Raw genomic sequence first — 14,721 nt, forward strand, 5'->3', positions numbered from 1 at the left:
TATGCCTGGTGCTCCTGGGGCTGCTTTTGTCCAGGCAGGGTCAGTTTGAGCTGACACTGGCACCAGTGAGAGCGGCTCTCGAGACAAAGGCCCAGGAGTCAAGATGCCAATTAAAGGATCTGACAGCAGCAGAAACCTCAGCAGAGCTTTCTGGCCAACCCCTAACTAACCAACCACTCCACAGCAGCCTGACTAGGAATGCTTCGTGGCTACGACGAGCAGCCATGGAAGGAAGCAGTCGTGGGGGGGAAATCAATGACTCACTGTCTTCTATTTCTCCGCCGTCGGATCATGATATAGCACAACGCTATTGCAAGTGGCACGGAAATCACAACTGCTGCTGTGCCTATCATACAGCGTCTTCGCACATCTTGTGGACAGAAAAAACTTGCGGTGCTCTGGGGGTTGGAAACACTTGGGATTGTCTCGCCAACCATACCTGGAGGAGCAATTTGGGACGTTAGCCTGTGCTGTGCACCACAGGTAAGCCCATGGCACATTTGATATGGCCAGGAAGGTCTGTTTCCCCCCAGTGCTGGTGCCTGGAGGCACATTCCCACCCTTTAGGACAGGCTGTCCCACCGACCAAAACTCAGGTGGCCGTCAGGAGAGCATGGCGGGGGAGCGCACCTGCTTGAGCAGTCACTCAGACAAAAGCTATCCCTGCAGCAGGGAGTGGCACCCGCAACCCTCCCTCCCTCCCTGCAGGCCAGCCCCCACACCCCGTGGGGACCGAGTCAGGCCTTCTGAAGAGACCCTTGAGCCTTGCTCTCCCCTTCTGCCTTTTCTCCAGCATGGGCACCACCTGCTGCTGCTCCCAGGTTTTGGGACATGTCTCCTGCTTAGGGACCCCAGCGAGACTGCTCAGTACCTGAGTCTGTGCGGAAAAATTCATATACGCTGCCATGGTGGTCTGCTCCCGCCTTTGACAGCCCTGGCAAAAAGCAGAGATGACAGGTAAAGCCTCGGCACGGCTCAGGCACAGCAGGTGCAGGAGGACGGGGATGTTCCCTCTAAGGCCCTGCCCAGTCGGGGAGTCAGGGCATCGCTGTGGACCTCAGCTCACGGGAGGGATCCCGCTCTGTGCTGCTCTTGTGCTTTGGGCCTCTAGGGACTCACGGCAAGCGCTGGGATGCAGCCACAGCGGGAGGTACGTTTGTGCAAGAGTCACGTTCCCCACCGTCTGTGGAACGTGTTCCCGATGCCTCGAACCCAAAACCCTTTCATCTTTGGCTGCTGCTGTGTCGTGCCAGAGCCGGCACCGGGGGAGGAGCCTGCTGACACATAGCGATCCCAATGGGTGACACCGCCTGACCACGGGACAGCAATTACCTGGCATGCCGTTGGCTTGCATCACCTCTGTTTCTTCAGCAGAGGCTGGCAGGGAGCCACTGCTTCCTTCCAAAAACGCCTCCTTCTGCACAGCCTCTCGGTCCGTCCCTTGAGAAAGCAAGCGGGATGGTTGGATTAGTTGGAACCCTTCCCATCAGGGAGGTGGCATCTTTAGGAGGCAGTGCTTCTCAAAGACATGGGTAATAGGGTTTAGACAAATTGCCGGGACTCTTGGGGCTGCGCCTAGTAACTAGTCCAATCAACAGCCAGGCCTGACCTGCTGGGAGACCAGGAAATTGCACGCGATCTCCTGGTTCGCATTGCACGTAGTGTGTTTTTGGGAAACAGTAAGGTGATGCTAAATGCCTTCCTTCAAAGAGGATGGGAAGAAGCTGCAGCCAGGCCAGCCGGGGAAACAGGCCTTCTGAGCAGGGCTGCTCCTATGCAAGGCCCTCCTGCCCCTCCCTGTAAGCCCCAGCAACGGTCACGTTCGTCCCATCCCAGCTATCGGTCTGCAGATGGGAAATCGAGCACAAGGCAGAAAGCCCGCTGAGTCAGCATCTCCGCCCGACCTCCAGCACTAGGAAAGGGCAAGCAGCACTGCTTGGGACCTCGCCCGTGCCTGGAACCGGCTCTCAGTGGGCAAGCAGCGCTGCGCGTGAGCTGAGCACAAGTGCAGCACGCGCCAGGCCCTCCAATCTGCCTGCGACATCTGCACAAGCCGCCTCTGAGCCGTGCTGGGCAAGCTGGGACTGCAGCTGCCTCTGGCACTCGGCCTGAAGCACAACAGGCAGCAAAGGCTCTGCACCATCTCTGTGGCTCACCAGAACCTGCAAGGCGTGAAACCTAGCGTCACTGCAGTGAGGCCGATTGATCCCTTCCCGCTGTGCAGGCTACAGTGTGCCCAGACGTGTATGTAAAACCTCCGGTTGTTGTGTCTCATGGCTAAGGCAGAGCGAAAGACACCCACCGTGTCCTCTCTCCAGTTCTTCCAGCATTTGCCTTAGGGCATGTGATGGCTGCGGGGACTTTTTCCCTCCTTCAGCTTGGTACCTGGCTGTTGGAGGACCTTCAGGGAAAGCATTTGGTGCAATTTCACAGGAATAAATTACAGGCAACCAGTGCTTAGCCTGCAAGGTCAGCGGAGACGGACCACTCACCCCTGCGATGCCAGCCGCGCTGTAGCACAGCATCCAGCCAAGGAGCTGCAAAAGTCCTCCCTACGGGCACGTCTGTAACTAAGCACCCAGAGAAGCCTCCGTCACCTGTTGTCTGCACATCATTGGCCACGGAAGGAGCAGCTTGCATTTCACATGGCAAGAAGATTAAAAGGTGAATGCTCCCTCCTCCCACTGACTTACCTGTGGGATTGCTCTCAGGCTCGGGGACAGGAAGAGGCCAAGAGGTCGGGAAGCTCTCGACTTTGAGAGGACCTTCAGGAAAATGGCACATGAATAAGCTCTTGCCACAGTGTCAAAGTTAATTCTTTCAAGGAAAGGGACACCGAGACCTTACCTCCAGGATGCCCCAAGGGCTCCAAACCAACATCCGGCCGAGAAGCTGGATAACCGTTGCCACGACCCTCACCTAGAAGCAAGCACAGAAGAGTAATGTTTCCATTGCATGTTGGGTTCCACTTCTGCCTTCGTGAACTGCAGGCCCTGGAAGGGGGTCAGGTAACGAGGTGGTAGCCAGACATAGGTGGGGAGTGCCAAAGCTGCAGAGGGCCCGGGGACGTCTTGGCTGGCTCCTTGCAGCTCTTCAGACACTCTTTGCAGGCCATGTGCAGCACTCGTTGAGGAGCAGCCGGACCAACATACGGCCCCCTTTGGGGCTTTCTTCTCGGGAGAGCTCGCTCTCACACACACACACAAACAAACACACAGAGAGGTGACCCTCGTTAAAGCTCTGGAGGGAAAAAACCCCATCACCCACGCTTCTTGGGGAGAAGAGCCCGCTGGCCTGTGAAAGGCTGCACCAGTGCTGCCTGCTTACCTGCTCCCAGTGCTTGCCACGGAGCAGCCTGGGTAACCCTGGCATGCAGGGCCACCAGGAGGAGGATGAGGAGGAGGTGGTGGGTGGTGGCCATGGCCCTGCCACTGCCGCAGCCGCTGCTGTCACCACTGCCACCACTGCTGTCACTGCCGCTGCTGCCGCTGCTGCCGCTGCTGCCGCTGCTGCCGCTGCTGCCGCTGCTGCTGCAGATGGGTCCGGGGGCTGATCGGTCAGTATTTATAGCCAGCACAGCACTGTGGGGCTCTGTGACATCACAGCCTCGTTGTGACCTCACGGCCTGGCTGAGCCTGTGTGGGGATCGTCCTCAGGGCGCTCTTGGAGAGCCGCTGGAGCACAGCCAGGGGAGCTGCCCTCTTTGGGAGGGGAGCACATCCCGTCGGGCAGCTCTGTCCAAGGGCTGGGACACAGGCCAAGCCGGGGCTGAGCCCACGACTCTGCTCTGTTTTCTGGGCACTGTCACAGGGGCAGCGAGGAGCTCACAGTCCCCCAGAACAACCAGAAACCACAGCCAAGGGCTTTCTGACCTCCTTGGGGGCTGTTAGCAACAGCTCGTGAGGCTGAAGAGTGAGCGATTTCAGTCTCAAGACAAGTGCAAGATCCCCTTCCGTCGGCAGCTTCCAGGCTGGAGCCCAGTTTGGTGCCTTGGGGGACCCCAGGGCTAATGAGTCACTTTTGTTTTCCACCAAAGAGGAAGCCTTGACTTTTCCATTCCTTCTTCATGTGAAATGTAAGGGAGTACCTTCTGTCAGGCTCCTCAAAGAGCAAAGTCAATCCCTGAAACAGAGGAGTATTCTCTCCAATTATTTGACATGCAAAAGGGAACCCAGGAGAGCACAGGGTGGGTATATGCCACCTGACCAACCTAGTGGCCTTCTATGATGGAGTGACTACATCAGCGGACAAGGGAAGAGCTACAGATGTCATCTAGCTGGACTTCCAAAAGGCCTTTGACACGGTCCCCCATATCGTCCTTCTTTCTAGATTGGAGAGCTATGGATCTGATGGATGGACTGTTTGGTGGATAAGGAATTGGCTGGATGGTCTCATCCAGAGGGTCATGGTCAATGGCTCAGTGTCCAGATGGAGATCAGGGACGAGTGGTGTCCCTCAGGGTTCTGTACTGGGACGAGTACTGTTTAACATCTTCATCAATGCAATGGTATAGACAGCAGGATCGAGTGCGCCCTCGGCAAGTTTGCAGACAACAGCAAGCTGAGTGGTGCGGCTGACACGCCTGAGGGATGGGGTGCCATCCAGAGGGAGCTGGGCAAGCTCGAGAAGTGGGCGCATGGGAATGTCACGCAGTTCAACAAGGCCAAGTGCAGGGTCCTGCACCTGGGTTGGGGCAAGCCCCAATATCAGTAGAGCCTGGGGGATGAAGGGATTGAGAGCAGCCCCGTGGAAAAGGACTTGGGGGTACTGGTGGATGAAAAGCTGCACAGGAGCCAGCAATGAGCACTCGCAGCCCAGAAAGCCAACGTTATCTGGGCTGCATCAAAAGAAGGGTGGCCAGCAGGTCGAGGGAGGCGATTCTGCCCCTCTACTCTGCTCTGGTGAGACCCCACCTGCAGTACTGTGTCCAGCTCTGGAGCCCTCAGCACAAGAAAGACATGGACCTGTTGGAGCGGGTCCAGAGGAGGGCCACAAAAGTGACCAGAGGGCTGGAACACCTCTCCTATGAAGAAAGGCTGAGGGAGTTGGGTTGTTCAGCCCAACTGAAGAGAAGGCTACAGGTAGACCTCCTTGCGGCCTCTCGATACTTACAGGGGACTTGTAAGAAAGATGGGGAGAGAGTTTTTAGCAGGGCCTGTTGCAACAGGGCAAGGGGTAGTGGTTTTAAACTAAAAGAGGGTAGATTCAGAGTGGATATAAGGAAGACATTTTTTACGCTGAGGGTGGTGAAACACTGGCACAGGTTGCCCTGGGAAGTGGTAGCTGTCCCATCCCCGGAAACATTGATGGTCAGGTTGGACGGGGCTCTGAGCAACCTGATGTAGTTGCAGATGGCCCTGCTCATTGCAGGGGGAGGTTGGGCTAGATGGCCTTTACAGGTCCCTCGCAACCCAAACCATTTTGTGATGCTATGATTCAGGGTGCTGGGAGCATTGACTGTGAAAACCGAGTCAATCTGAATGCGAAATATCTGTTAGGCTAAGCCAAATGGCTTTTGCCTCTGAAAGCGTGTGGCAGAGGAAAAAGTATTGCTCTGAGCTGTTTCAGGTGGAGTGGAGCAGAACTTGCATTAACTTGAGTGCCTGAGAGTGCCTGAGAGTGCCTGGTCCCTCCACTACCACAAATTAAACCAAAATGAAAGACTTGCCTGCTTATGCCCAACTCGTCATGTTCTCCTAGCAGGCTGACTAGCTGACTGTTGGGACTACCTTCTCCACGGGCTTTGGTCAAGCCCTGGCCTGCTGGGGAGTTTTTTTTATCCTCTGTTCTTTAGCCCTCCAGAAGGAAAATGGAAATAACCTGAGAAAGAGTGTGCCAGCTCCCAGTGAGGGCTGGAGTGTCCTGCCCCAAGCAAGTAACCCTGGAAAGTCATCATGTGGTCCTGAACAGACACTGGCATCCTTTTAACTACAAGTTGGTGTTGTGTTACACGCTAAGGCAACGTTTTCTCAGTGGAGGCTGTCCCAAAGGACAGCTAAGTGTCCTTATGTGCCATCGATAGTTGGGCTCCCGTGTCAAGGAGGAGTGTTGTCAAGAAGCAATCCCTAATGGCAGCCATCAGCTCAGGCCTGGGAGCCTGAGTGGTAGGGGCAGCGGCCCTGCGGATCAAGCTCTGACCCCAGCTCCCTGCATGGTGGCAGGCTTGGTTCAGTGCTGATGGATTTGGGGTCACACCCCTAACATCCGCTGGCTCCCACATTGTACGGTGTCACTCCATCTCCCAACACAGACCCTGGAGGACCATTATGAGGAATTCATGAAGGAAACCTGACCATTTGCCATAAAACGGGAGTTGGCAGCCTTTTTAAGGGACTGGGAGGGAGCCCTTTGTCTAACCACATCTTCTGCCAGCTCTCGTGCTCAGTGTTGACTGAGGGTGCTGGCCAATTTCCCCTTTCTGCTCTTGTCTTTTGCACAGAGGCAGGCCGTGTCTTTCCTATTACACTGACTTTAGCTGCAGTTCTCCCCTGGTGTTTGTCCCGCAGGGTGTATGGTGGTAATAAAAAGCATAGGAAAGACACAGACCTGCTGGAGCGGGTGCAGAGCAGGGCCACAAAGACGATGATGAGGGGGCTGGAGCAGGTGGCAGTAGCTCAGGTGTCTAAAGGTAGGTCACCTGCATGCTATCAACGAGTCTGTGACAAATGGGGGAAAGAAAGACCGCAGTCCTGCTGTTCTCTCAACAGGAGGGTGGCATCAAACCCAAAGTCGGCCTAGCCTAGGGTCCCTTGCCAGTGGGCAAAGCCCAGGGTGGCACGTTGGAGGAAGGCCAGCACGTGATACTTCCCCTGTGTGCTCTCCCGTGCCCCTGTGACCTACAGCACCAATTTGGTGAGCAGCGGAGGAGCCTGGTGACCTCTTGGCTGGCTCCTGGCAGCTCTCCAGACACTCTTTCCAGGCCACGTGCAACAGCTGTCGAGGAGCGGACGGACCAACGTAAGGCCCCTTGGGCTCGCTGACCCGGAGAGCTCGCACGCACAGAGGGGGAGCCCGCGCTGAAGCACTGGAGGGCAAAACCATCATCCAGGCTTCTGGAGGAGAAGCGTTAAAACCCTCTCCCCCTCAACACTTTTACACCTTGATGGCAATACTAACTGCGATCTAAGCCAAGGCCTCGGAACTAAGAGCGGGCCCAGCCTCCCTTAAGTCGAAAAAGCCACGTGCTTACTGTTGTACCCCGCCCAAAGTGCCTGATCTGCACCAGCGAAGGGCCTTGGTTGTCAGTGTGTGGTTTGCTTTGGTGTCCTGTGAACAGTGGCCGCAGCCTGAGCAGCACAGCTGAACTCTTACGAATGCCTCAGGCAGCCTTTCAACGCGCTGTTCAAGCAGTGGGGGTGGTCACCACTTTCTTACTGCCGAGGCAGTAAAGGCCTGGCTCAGGGAGCTGCTTAACAGCAGGCTCACAGCCAGGTGTGGAGATATTTTGCAGCACCCCTAATTGGTGATGGCCTGTCAGTTAGGGCCCATCAAGGGCCCATTAATTAGTGAGGAGCTTTGTTTTGCCTCCAGTGCATTTGCTTGTCAGACTTGTGTCCCTGGAGGTGCTCTTGATGGCTCCCCCTTTTCCTGGGTATGCCATCTGAGGAGGTCCGCTGTGGCCAGATGATCCCGCTGCAACAATCGTTCCCTCAGCCCACGGACCCTTACGGGTCCGTGCGACTGGCCAGGTTGGGCCCCCGTCACTGCCTCCCGCACTGCGTGTGGGTCAGGTTGGTGTTGCTGGCCATGGCCGTGGGCTGCCCCAGCCCCTCGGGGCCCCGCCGCTGGCCAGAGGAGCCCCGTGCCTGGCTCCTGCCTGCCGACACAGTGGGCATCCGCGGCTGCGCCCGGCTGCGGAGCTCAGCCGGTGCTGGTGCCTCGCGGGGTTTGCTGTTTGTACCACTGGAGACTTCTGTGCCAGCTCTGTCCCTCTTTATTTGTAGAGAAACGGCTGATCCCCAAAGTTGTTGGTGGGGGTTCTGTCAGCGCACCACCAAGCCCTCCCCTGGCGGGGCTGCCTTCAGCCCCTGCTGGGGGGCCGGACCATCGGGCTCGGGGGGCGGGGGGGCCGTGGGGAGGGCGGGCGTGCCGGTTTCCCATGCACAAGTGGCGGCCGCTGGTGTTGGGTCCAGCCTTCAGGGGTGCTGGGCCGGCGGGTCCGGCTCTGCGGGCGCGAGGGGTATCTGCTGGTTTCCCGGCGGGCTTCTGAAGCTGCAGAGGCATGCCTGTGGAGAGAGGAGGCTGCTGAGGCCCTCAGCTGCAGATGGGGCACAGGGACTCTCCAATCCACAGCACGGCCTGCAGCTGGCAAGGCTGCCCAGCATGGGCTGAGCTGCCAGCACACCTTGGCCGAGGTGGACACCTGCACCTCATGGCCCCAGCAAGCAGGGGCATTCCTCGGGGCAGCTTTGCTGGTCAGGAGCGGGTGCTAGTGCACGTCTTGCTTTCTAGGGCAAGCTCGCCCCCGCTATTTCTCATCCCTGACCTTGCTTTGCCTATGCCTGGTGCTCCTGGGGCTGCTTTTGTCCAGGCAGGGTCAGTTTGAGCTGACACTGGCACCAGTGAGAGCGGCTCTCGAGACAAAGGCCCAGGAGTCAAGATGCCAATTAAAGGATCTGACAGCAGCAGAAACCTCAGCAGAGCTTTCTGGCCAACCCCTAACTAACCAACCACTCCACAGCAGCCTGACTAGGAATGCTTCGTGGCTACGACGAGCAGCCATGGAAGGAAGCAGTCGTGGGGGGGAAATCAATGACTCACTGTCTTCTATTTCTCCGCCGTCGGATCATGATATAGCACAACGCTATTGCAAGTGGCACGGAAATCACAACTGCTGCTGTGCCTATCATACAGCGTCTTCGCACATCTTGTGGACAGAAAAAACTTGCGGTGCTCTGGGGGTTGGAAACACTTGGGATTGTCTCGCCAACCATACCTGGAGGAGCAATTTGGGACGTTAGCCTGTGCTGTGCACCACAGGTAAGCCCATGGCACATTTGATATGGCCAGGAAGGTCTGTTTCCCCCCAGTGCTGGTGCCTGGAGGCACATTCCCACCCTTTAGGACAGGCTGTCCCACCGACCAAAACTCAGGTGGCCGTCAGGAGAGCATGGCGGGGGAGCGCACCTGCTTGAGCAGTCACTCAGACAAAAGCTATCCCTGCAGCAGGGAGTGGCACCCGCAACCCTCCCTCCCTCCCTGCAGGCCAGCCCCCACACCCCGTGGGGACCGAGTCAGGCCTTCTGAAGAGACCCTTGAGCCTTGCTCTCCCCTTCTGCCTTTTCTCCAGCATGGGCACCACCTGCTGCTGCTCCCAGGTTTTGGGACATGTCTTCTGCTTAGGGACCCCAGCGAGACTGCTCAGTACCTGAGTCTGTGCGGAAAAATTCATATACGCTGCCATGGTGGTCTGCTCCCGCCTTTGACAGCCCTGGCAAAAAGCAGAGATGACAGGTAAAGCCTCGGCACGGCTCAGGCACAGCAGGTGCAGGAGGACGGGGATGTTCCCTCTAAGGCCCTGCCCAGTCGGGGAGTCAGGGCATCGCTGTGGACCTCAGCTCACGGGAGGGATCCCGCTCTGTGCTGCTCTTGTGCTTTGGGCCTCTAGGGACTCACGGCAAGCGCTGGGATGCAGCCACAGCGGGAGGTACGTTTGTGCAAGAGTCACGTTCCCCACCGTCTGTGGAACGTGTTCCCGATGCCTCGAACCCAAAACCCTTTCATCTTTGGCTGCTGCTGTGTCGTGCCAGAGCCGGCACCGGGGGAGGAGCCTGCTGACACATAGCGATCCCAATGGGTGACACCGCCTGACCACGGGACAGCAATTACCTGGCATGCCGTTGGCTTGCATCACCTCTGTTTCTTCAGCAGAGGCTGGCAGGGAGCCACTGCTTCCTTCCAAAAACGCCTCCTTCTGCACAGCCTCTCGGTCCGTCCCTTGAGAAAGCAAGCGGGATGGTTGGATTAGTTGGAACCCTTCCCATCAGGGAGGTGGCATCTTTAGGAGGCAGTGCTTCTCAAAGACATGGGTAATAGGGTTTAGACAAATTGCCGGGACTCTTGGGGCTGCGCCTAGTAACTAGTCCAATCAACAGCCAGGCCTGACCTGCTGGGAGACCAGGAAATTGCACGCGATCTCCTGGTTCGCATTGCACGTAGTGTGTTTTTGGGAAACAGTAAGGTGATGCTAAATGCCTTCCTTCAAAGAGGATGGGAAGAAGCTGCAGCCAGGCCAGCCGGGGAAACAGGCCTTCTGAGCAGGGCTGCTCCTATGCAAGGCCCTCCTGCCCCTCCCTGTAAGCCCCAGCAACGGTCACGTTCGTCCCATCCCAGCTATCGGTCTGCAGATGGGAAATCGAGCACAAGGCAGAAAGCCCGCTGAGTCAGCATCTCCGCCCGACCTCCAGCACTAGGAAAGGGCAAGCAGCACTGCTTGGGACCTCGCCCGTGCCTGGAACCGGCTCTCAGTGGGCAAGCAGCGCTGCGCGTGAGCTGAGCACAAGTGCAGCACGCGCCAGGCCCTCCAATCTGCCTGCGACATCTGCACAAGCCGCCTCTGAGCCGTGCTGGGCAAGCTGGGACTGCAGCTGCCTCTGGCACTCGGCCTGAAGCACAACAGGCAGCAAAGGCTCTGCACCATCTCTGTGGCTCACCAGAACCTGCAAGGCGTGAAACCTAGCGTCACTGCAGTGAGGCCGATTGATCCCTTCCCGCTGTGCAGGCTACAGTGTGCCCAGACGTGTATGTAAAACCTCCGGTTGTTGTGTCTCATGGCTAAGGCAGAGCGAAAGACACCCACCGTGTCCTCTCTCCAGTTCTTCCAGCATTTGCCTTAGGGCATGTGATGGCTGCGGGGACTTTTTCCCTCCTTCAGCTTGGTACCTGGCTGTTGGAGGACCTTCAGGGAAAGCATTTGGTGCAATTTCACAGGAATAAATTACAGGCAACCAGTGCTTAGCCTGCAAGGTCAGCGGAGACGGACCACTCACCCCTGCGATGCCAGCCGCGCTGTAGCACAGCATCCAGCCAAGGAGCTGCAAAAGTCCTCCCTACGGGCACGTCTGTAACTAAGCACCCAGAGAAGCCTCCGTCACCTGTTGTCTGCACATCATTGGCCACGGAAGGAGCAGCTTGCATTTCACATGGCAAGAAGATTAAAAGGTGAATGCTCCCTCCTCCCACTGACTTACCTGTGGGATTGCTCTCAGGCTCGGGGACAGGAAGAGGCCAAGAGGTCGGGAAGCTCTCGACTTTGAGAGGACCTTCAGGAAAATGGCACATGAATAAGCTCTTGCCACAGTGTCAAAGTTAATTCTTTCAAGGAAAGGGACACCGAGACCTTACCTCCAGGATGCCCCAAGGGCTCCAAACCAACATCCGGCCGAGAAGCTGGATAACCGTTGCCACGACCCTCACCTAGAAGCAAGCACAGAAGAGTAATGTTTCCATTGCATGTTGGGTTCCACTTCTGCCTTCGTGAACTGCAGGCCCTGGAAGGGGGTCAGGTAACGAGGTGGTAGCCAGACATAGGTGGGGAGTGCCAAAGCTGCAGAGGGCCCGGGGACGTCTTGGCTGGCTCCTTGCAGCTCTTCAGACACTCTTTGCAGGCCATGTGCAGCACTCGTTGAGGAGCAGCCGGACCAACATATGGCCCCCTTTGGGGCTTTCTTCTCAGGAGAGCTCGCTCTCACACACACACACAAACAAACACACAGAGAGGTGACCCTCGTTAAAGCTCTGGAGGGAAAAAACCCCATCACCCACGCTTCTTGGGGAGAAGAGCCCGCTGGCCTGTGAAAGGCTGCACCAGTGCTGCCTGCTTACCTGCTCCCAGTGCTTGCCACGGAGCAGCCTGGGTAACCCTGGCATGCAGGGCCACCAGGAGGAGGATGAGGAGGAGGTGGTGGGTGGTGGCCATGGCCCTGCCACTGCCGCAGCCGCTGCTGTCACCACTGCCACCACTGCTGTCACTGCCGCTGCTGCCGCTGCTGCCGCTGCTGCCGCTGCTGCTGCAGATGGGTCCGGGGGCTGATCGGTCAGTATTTATAGCCAGCACAGCACTGTGGGGCTCTGTGACATCACAGCCTCGTTGTGACCTCACGGCCTGGCTGAGCCTGTGTGGGGATCGTCCTCAGGGCGCTCTTGGAGAGCCGCTGGAGCACAGCCAGGGGAGCTGCCCTCTTTGGGAGGGGAGCACATCCCGTCGGGCAGCTCTGTCCAAGGGCTGGGACACAGGCCAAGCCGGGGCTGAGCCCACGACTCTGCTCTGTTTTCTGGGCACTGTCACAGGGGCAGCGAGGAGTTCACAGTCCCCCAGAACAACCAGAAACCACAGCCAAGGGCTTTCTGACCTCCTTGGGGGCTGTTAGCAACAGCTCGTGAGGCTGAAGAGTGAGCGATTTCAGTCTCAAGACAAGTGCAAGATCCCCTTCTGTCGGCAGCTTCCAGGCTGGAGCCCAGTTTGGTGCCTTGGGGGACCCCAGGGCTAATGAGTCACTTTTGTTTTCCACCAAAGAGGAAGCCTTGACTTTTCCATTCCTTCTTCATGTGAAATGTAAGGGAGTACCTTCTGTCAGGCTCCTCAAAGAGCAAAGTCAATCCCTGAAACAGAGGAGTATTCTCTCCAATTATTTGACATGCAAAAGGGAACCCAGGAGAGCACAGGGTGGGTATATGCCACCTGACCAACCTAGTGGCCTTCTATGATGGAGTGACTACATCAGCGGACAAGGGAAGAGCTACAGATGTCATCTAGCTGGACTTCCAAAAGGCCTTTGACACGGTCCCCCATATCGTCCTTCTTTCTAGATTGGAGAGCTATGGATCTGATGGATGGACTGTTTGGTGGATAAGGAATTGGCTGGATGGTCTCATCCAGAGGGTCATGGTCAATGGCTCAGTGTCCAGATGGAGATCAGGGACGAGTGGTGTCCCTCAGGGTTCTGTACTGGGACGAGTACTGTTTAACATCTTCATCAATGCAATGGTATAGACAGCAGGATCGAGTGCGCCCTCGGCAAGTTTGCAGACGACAGCAAGCTGAGTGGTGCGGCTGACACGCCTGAGGGATGGGGTGCCATCCAGAGGGAGCTGGGCAAGCTCGAGAAGTGGGCGCATGGGAATGTCACGCAGTTCAACAAGGCCAAGTGCAGGGTCCTGCACCTGGGTTGGGGCAAGCCCCAATATCAGTAGAGCCTGGGGGATGAAGGGATTGAGAGCAGCCCTGTGGAAAAGGACTTGGGGGTACTGGTGGATGAAAAGCTGCACAGGAGCCAGCAATGAGCACTCGCAGCCCAGAAAGCCAACGTTATCTGGGCTGCATCAAAAGAAGGGTGGCCAGCAGGTCGAGGGAGGCGATTCTGCCCCTCTACTCTGCTCTGGTGAGACCCCACCTGCAGTACTGTGTCCAGCTCTGGAGCCCTCAGCACAAGAAAGACATGGACCTGTTGGAGCGGGTCCAGAGGAGGGCCACAAAAGTGACCAGAGGGCTGGAACACCTCTCCTATGAAGAAAGGCTGAGGGAGTTGGGTTGTTCAGCCCAACTGAAGAGAAGGCTACAGGTAGACCTCCTTGCGGCCTCTCGATACTTACAGGGGACTTGTAAGAAAGATGGGGAGAGAGTTTTTAGCAGGGCCTGTTGCAACAGGGCAAGGGGTAGTGGTTTTAAACTAAAAGAGGGTAGATTCAGGGTGGATATAAGGAAGACATTTTTTACGCTGAGGGTGGTGAAACACTGGCACAGGTTGCCCTGGGAAGTGGTAGCTGTCCCATCCCCGGAAACATTGATGGTCAGGTTGGACGGGGCTCTGAGCAACCTGATGTAGTTGCAGATGGCCCTGCTCATTGCAGGGGGAGGTTGGGCTAGATGGCCTTTACAGGTCCCTCGCAACCCAAACCATTTTGTGATGCTATGATTCAGGGTGCTGGGAGCATTGACTGTGAAAACCGAGTCAATCTGAATGCGAAATATCTGTTAGGCTAAGCCAAATGGCTTTTGCCTCTGAAAGCGTGTGGCAGAGGAAAAAGTATTGCTCTGAGCTGTTTCAGGTGGAGTGGAGCAGAACTTGCATTAACTTGAGTGCCTGAGAGTGCCTGAGAGTGCCTGGTCCCTCCACTACCACAAATTAAACCAAAATGAAAGACTTGCCTGCTTATGCCCAACTCGTCATGTTCTCCTAGCAGGCTGACTAGCTGACTGTTGGGACTACCTTCTCCACGGGCTTTGGTCAAGCCCTGGCCTGCTGGGGAGTTTTTTTTATCCTCTGTTCTTTAGCCCTCCAGAAGGAAAATGGAAATAACCTGAGAAAGAGTGTGCCAGCTCCCAGTGAGGGCTGGAGTGTCCTGCCCCAAGCAAGTAACCCTGGAAAGTCATCATGTGGTCCTGAACAGACACTGGCATCCTTTTAACTACAAGTTGGTGTTGTGTTACACGCTAAGGCAACGTTTTCTCAGTGGAGGCTGTCCCAAAGGACAGCTAAGTGTCCTTATGTGCCATCGATAGTTGGGCTCCCGTGTCAAGGAGGAGTGTTGTCAAGAAGCAATCCCTAATGGCAGCCATCAGCTCAGGCCTGGGAGCCTGAGTGGTAGGGGCAGCGGCCCTGCGGATCAAGCTCTGACCCCAGCTCCCTGCATGGTGGCAGGCTTGGTTCAGTGCTGATGGATTTGGGGTCACACCCCTAACATCCGCTGGCTCCCACATTGTACGGTGTCACTCCATCTCCC

At 56.8% G+C, this 14,721-nt stretch overlaps 1 protein-coding gene across 1 annotated transcript in view; it reads right to left on the reverse strand.

Annotated features, from left to right (window-relative positions):
- LOC135314033 (hornerin-like) overlaps positions 1-14,721 on the reverse strand; it is a 138,398-nt gene that overhangs the window by 84,104 nt on the left and 39,573 nt on the right. The window contains exons 21-28 of the mRNA XM_064455707.1: positions 11,824-12,069; positions 11,344-11,415; positions 11,190-11,261; positions 9,829-9,936; positions 3,328-3,591; positions 2,848-2,919; positions 2,694-2,765; positions 1,333-1,440 (exon numbers count right to left, since the gene is read on the reverse strand). Of these exons, the coding sequence (XP_064311777.1) occupies positions 1,333-1,440; positions 2,694-2,765; positions 2,848-2,919; positions 3,328-3,591; positions 9,829-9,936; positions 11,190-11,261; positions 11,344-11,415; positions 11,824-12,069 (1,014 nt within the window). The remainder of the gene's footprint in view (positions 1-1,332; positions 1,441-2,693; positions 2,766-2,847; positions 2,920-3,327; positions 3,592-9,828; positions 9,937-11,189; positions 11,262-11,343; positions 11,416-11,823; positions 12,070-14,721) is intronic.

The sequence above is a fragment of the Phalacrocorax carbo genome, chromosome 6 (genome assembly GCF_963921805.1).
Source record: "Phalacrocorax carbo chromosome 6, bPhaCar2.1, whole genome shotgun sequence".
Classification (NCBI taxonomy): Eukaryota; Metazoa; Chordata; class Aves; order Suliformes; family Phalacrocoracidae; genus Phalacrocorax; species Phalacrocorax carbo.